Below are 3,708 nucleotides of genomic sequence, written 5' to 3'. Positions count from 1 at the left end.
AGGACGGTGCAGGAAAGTGGCTGGAGCTGAGGGAGAATTTGTAAGAAAAAAAGTTTTTTCTCCTCATTAGAGGATAGAAAGACTGAAGAAAGTTTCCTCTTGCAGTTCTGGCCTGTTCCTGGCTTCATGCTTTAAAATGAGGTCATGGTCGCCTGTGAAGCTCAGGAGCCAGGCTTCTGGAATTTAGGGGTCATGAGAGGAGACTGGAGGGGCGGGGGCGCTGTGGTGGAACAGGTGAGAAGATCCCTGGGCGAAGAGGAAACCAAGGGACTAGGTGACACATTAGGGCGCGCCTGTGGGACTTCCAATTCTCAACTCTCCAGTGGGGAGGAGAAGGACGAGCGGTCAACGGGCGGGGCTACATTTCTTGGCGTGGCCGGCCCACCCTTAGACATCCTCCTCGGGGCGGAGCTAAGGCGAAAGGGTGGGGCTGCGCTTTCCCGGGACATGGCCCGTGGAACCTCAGAACCCAGGCACCCGAGGCCCGCACGAGGCTCCGGGCGCGGGGTTCCTCCCACGCAGTCTCCCATTCAAAAGATGCCAAAGGGGCGGCGCGGCCGCCAGAGCCCCACGATGAGCCAGCGGCCAGCCCCACCCCTCTACTTCCCATCCCTCTATGACCGCGGCATCTCCTCGTCCCCGCTCAGCGACTTCAACATCTGGAAGAAGCTCTTTGTGCCGCTGAAGGCTGGTGGGGCGGCGGGGAGCCTGTCCCTGCCCCAGGCGCCCCCGGCTCTGATGCCCCCGCCGCCGCCGCCGCCGCCCGGCCTGGGTCCCCCGAGCGAGCGTCCCTGTCCCCCGCCCTGGCCGTCTGGCCTGGCCTCCATCCCCTATGAGCCTCTGCGCTTCTTCTACTCGCCGCCGCCAGACCCCGAGGTGGCTGCCTCGCCCCGGGTCCCGGGCCGCACGACCTCCCGGCTCGCCTCGGCCTCCCAGCCAGAGGAGCTGTGCGAGCTGGAGATCCGGATTAAGGAGCTGGAGCTGCTCACCATCACTGGGGACGGCTTCGATTCGCAGCGCTGTGCGTGACCTCCCCGGGGCGACCCAGCCCACTCTTGGCTCCCTGCTGGGCTCCACGTCCCCTGATCCCCTCCCCCGCAATGTGGTCTCGGGCTCAGACTTCAACACCCAGGAGTCTCATTTGCCAAGTCGTTCCCCCCAGAACCCAGACTCCTCATCCTGCATTTTAACGGACTCCTGTTCCCACCACAGATCTGGACTTCATGGACCCTTTTGTCCCAACTCCATCCACCCTCTATCCTGAGCCCTTTCTGTAATCTGGACTCGGAGCCCCCAAACCTGAAAACGCCATGCACCACAACCCACCTCCTGGACTTAAAGCCTCCTGCACAGGAATACTACTGCCCCTGAACTCACCCACCACAGACAGCCCCTCTCTAGAAACCTGAGATCTCGAGTTTTCCTTAAACTGGGGTCCCAATGAAAAGTGGGGAAGTAGGTGAGGGTCAGTTGGAGTGTCTGTCCAGCGCAGATGGGAATTGTGCCAGGCCCAGTAGGCCCAAGGACATTCACTGAGGGGCCTTGGGAGCCTCCACTTCTCAATGCTGGAAGCAGCCTCCCCCGGACCTCCCTCCCACCACTCAGAGCTCTCTCACCAGGCTCTGGACTCTGCCATGTGATCCTAGGTTGGAAGTCTTATGGATCTTAGCCAGTCAGACCAGATGTGCTGAAGTGGGTGGGATCCCTATAGCAGGCAAGCTGACTGGGTCCTCCCTGTTGGAGAGTAAAATGATTGAGTCCAGATCTACCCCTAGAGAACCCATTGCCGTGTAGAATACTGAGTAGCCATGGGCTGTTCTGCAGACTGTCTTTCCCATCACTCATTCTAAGGCTGGCACTTGACCACAGGATAGAGGCAGATGGTTTTTGAAAGACAATCCCCATTATTGTATAAAACAGGAATAATTGAGCCCCCTATCACACAGGGAAGGGAGGTATGAAGTAACCTAAATGTTTAGCTTCATGTGGCTGTGGGTCCCTGATTTATTAGGCATTTTGTAATGTCCCCTTCCCCATGGTAATGGGAGGAAAACAATCCCTAGAACACTTGGACGTTTCTAAGTCCTGGATTTCTCAACTATATATTCACCACTTACACAGGCCTTGGCTATTAGGGATTGTTTTACCCGCCCCTCTTGGATCATAATGGGGTTGGGGCTCATGCAGGGAGCACACATATGCTTTAGCAGTGTTGGAAAACAACCCTCTCTCCGTTCCAGCTAAGTTTGTATTGCTCTCCTGCAGATAAGTTCTTGAAGGCGCTGAAAGATGAAAAGTTACAAGGACTGAAGACTAGGCAGCCTGGAAAGAAGTCAGCCTCTCTCTCCTGAGGAGCTGCCCACCAGAGCCTGGGTAGCCACCTCCTTAGGTCTTAATGCTTATGTGTCCTGTTTGTTGTCATTTAAAAAATTGTTATTTTCTGTTCTGTATTTACTGCTATTCTTGTTTCTCCAACATGTAGGCCACATTCAGTGCTCACTCCTGTGGTGAGTCTCATGGTCTCTCCCCTCTCTGTGCTGCTGCTGGGGGCGCTCTTTCATAGGGTTTTGGAAGCTGCTGCCCTGCCCGCATCCAGGGTCCCCACCAGGGGAGGAGATTCCCAGCACTGCTGAGTCGGGAGCGGACGTAATGCAGAAAACCAAGAGCAGTATATCTACTGGTCACAAAAAATAGGGGATGTTTCAAAATGAATATGAAGCAATAAAATGTCCCCTAATTTTTGTGAGCAGAATATATATGGTCCTGTTTCTGTGTCCTTGCTCAGAAAAGTTCTTGAAGAGCAGGAAGAGTGGGTTGGTTTGTTTTCCAACATCTTTAGTCCCTGGGGTGTTTTTTCATTTTTTTAGTTTTTGTGTTATTTGGATCACAAAAGCTTTTGATCATCTGTTCAAAGTAACAGTCGTTCCTCAAAATTAATATATTCAAGAAGTGGTTATTGAGAGCTTATTCTGTGTCAGGCACCTTCCTGGGCTCTTCCAGTTGGGTGTGGGGTAGACACAGGAAATATAAATAGGAAAATCATAATATGATGTCATAGACTATAACAAACTAAAAGAAAAAAAGAGAATAGGTGTAATGCCAGAGGTCGAGGCCAGGCAGGTTCACATTGAATTCAGGCAGATGGTAAAGGAACTGCGGAGCCAGAAAGCATCAGGCCATTACTGGTTTATTGGAGGCTTGCAGAGACGAGTGAGCAAGTAAGCAAAGGGAAACTGCTTTACAGTGGAGGACAAGAGATCAGGAACTTTGCCCCTCATGGTGGCAGCTGAGGGAATGAGGGAAACACACCTTGTAGAGGCAGAAGAGTGATCTGGGAGAATTGTCCCCAATGGAAAGCACCTACAACTTTTCATAGAGACACGCATGTGGCTTTTGGACATGTCCTCATGCACTAATTGTGCAATGTGTTTGCAGTGGGGAAACCAGCAAGCAAGCCTAAAACAGTTGTTTTCCCCACAGTAGGGTAAGGACAGTTAGCAGGATCAGAGGAAAGCAAAGTGGAATTCCAAATACGGTTCCTTGAAGAGGTAATACTTGCACAGGGCTTGAAGATGGCGGAGGGTGACAGCCATGTGGCATCCTGGGCCTGCTCCAGCGGAAGGCCCAGTGTGAAGGCGGAAGGTGGGAGCATGCTGGGATGCTTGAGGGTCTGCAGAAAGCCCGGAGGGCAGGAGCAGGAGGAGTGAG

General features: G+C 53.3%; 1 protein-coding gene across 1 annotated transcript; it reads left to right on the top strand.

Moving 5' to 3' along the window:
• The first annotated feature begins 507 nt into the window (after positions 1 to 507).
• On the top strand, positions 508 to 2,351 carry LOC136320729 (uncharacterized protein C11orf91 homolog). Its single transcript, XM_066253884.1, has 2 exons — positions 508 to 1,021; positions 2,266 to 2,351. The coding sequence occupies exons 1-2, from the start codon at positions 538 to 540 to the stop codon at positions 2,349 to 2,351; spliced, it is 570 nt and encodes a 189-aa protein (XP_066109981.1). The 5' UTR covers positions 508 to 537.
• Positions 2,352 to 3,708: the final 1,357 nt, after the last annotated feature.

This window comes from Saccopteryx bilineata, chromosome 1 (assembly GCF_036850765.1).
Source record: "Saccopteryx bilineata isolate mSacBil1 chromosome 1, mSacBil1_pri_phased_curated, whole genome shotgun sequence".
NCBI classification, from domain to species: Eukaryota; Metazoa; Chordata; class Mammalia; order Chiroptera; family Emballonuridae; genus Saccopteryx; species Saccopteryx bilineata.
The sequence above is the reverse complement of the archived record's forward strand: the minus strand, read 5'-3'. Positions and strand labels throughout refer to the sequence as shown.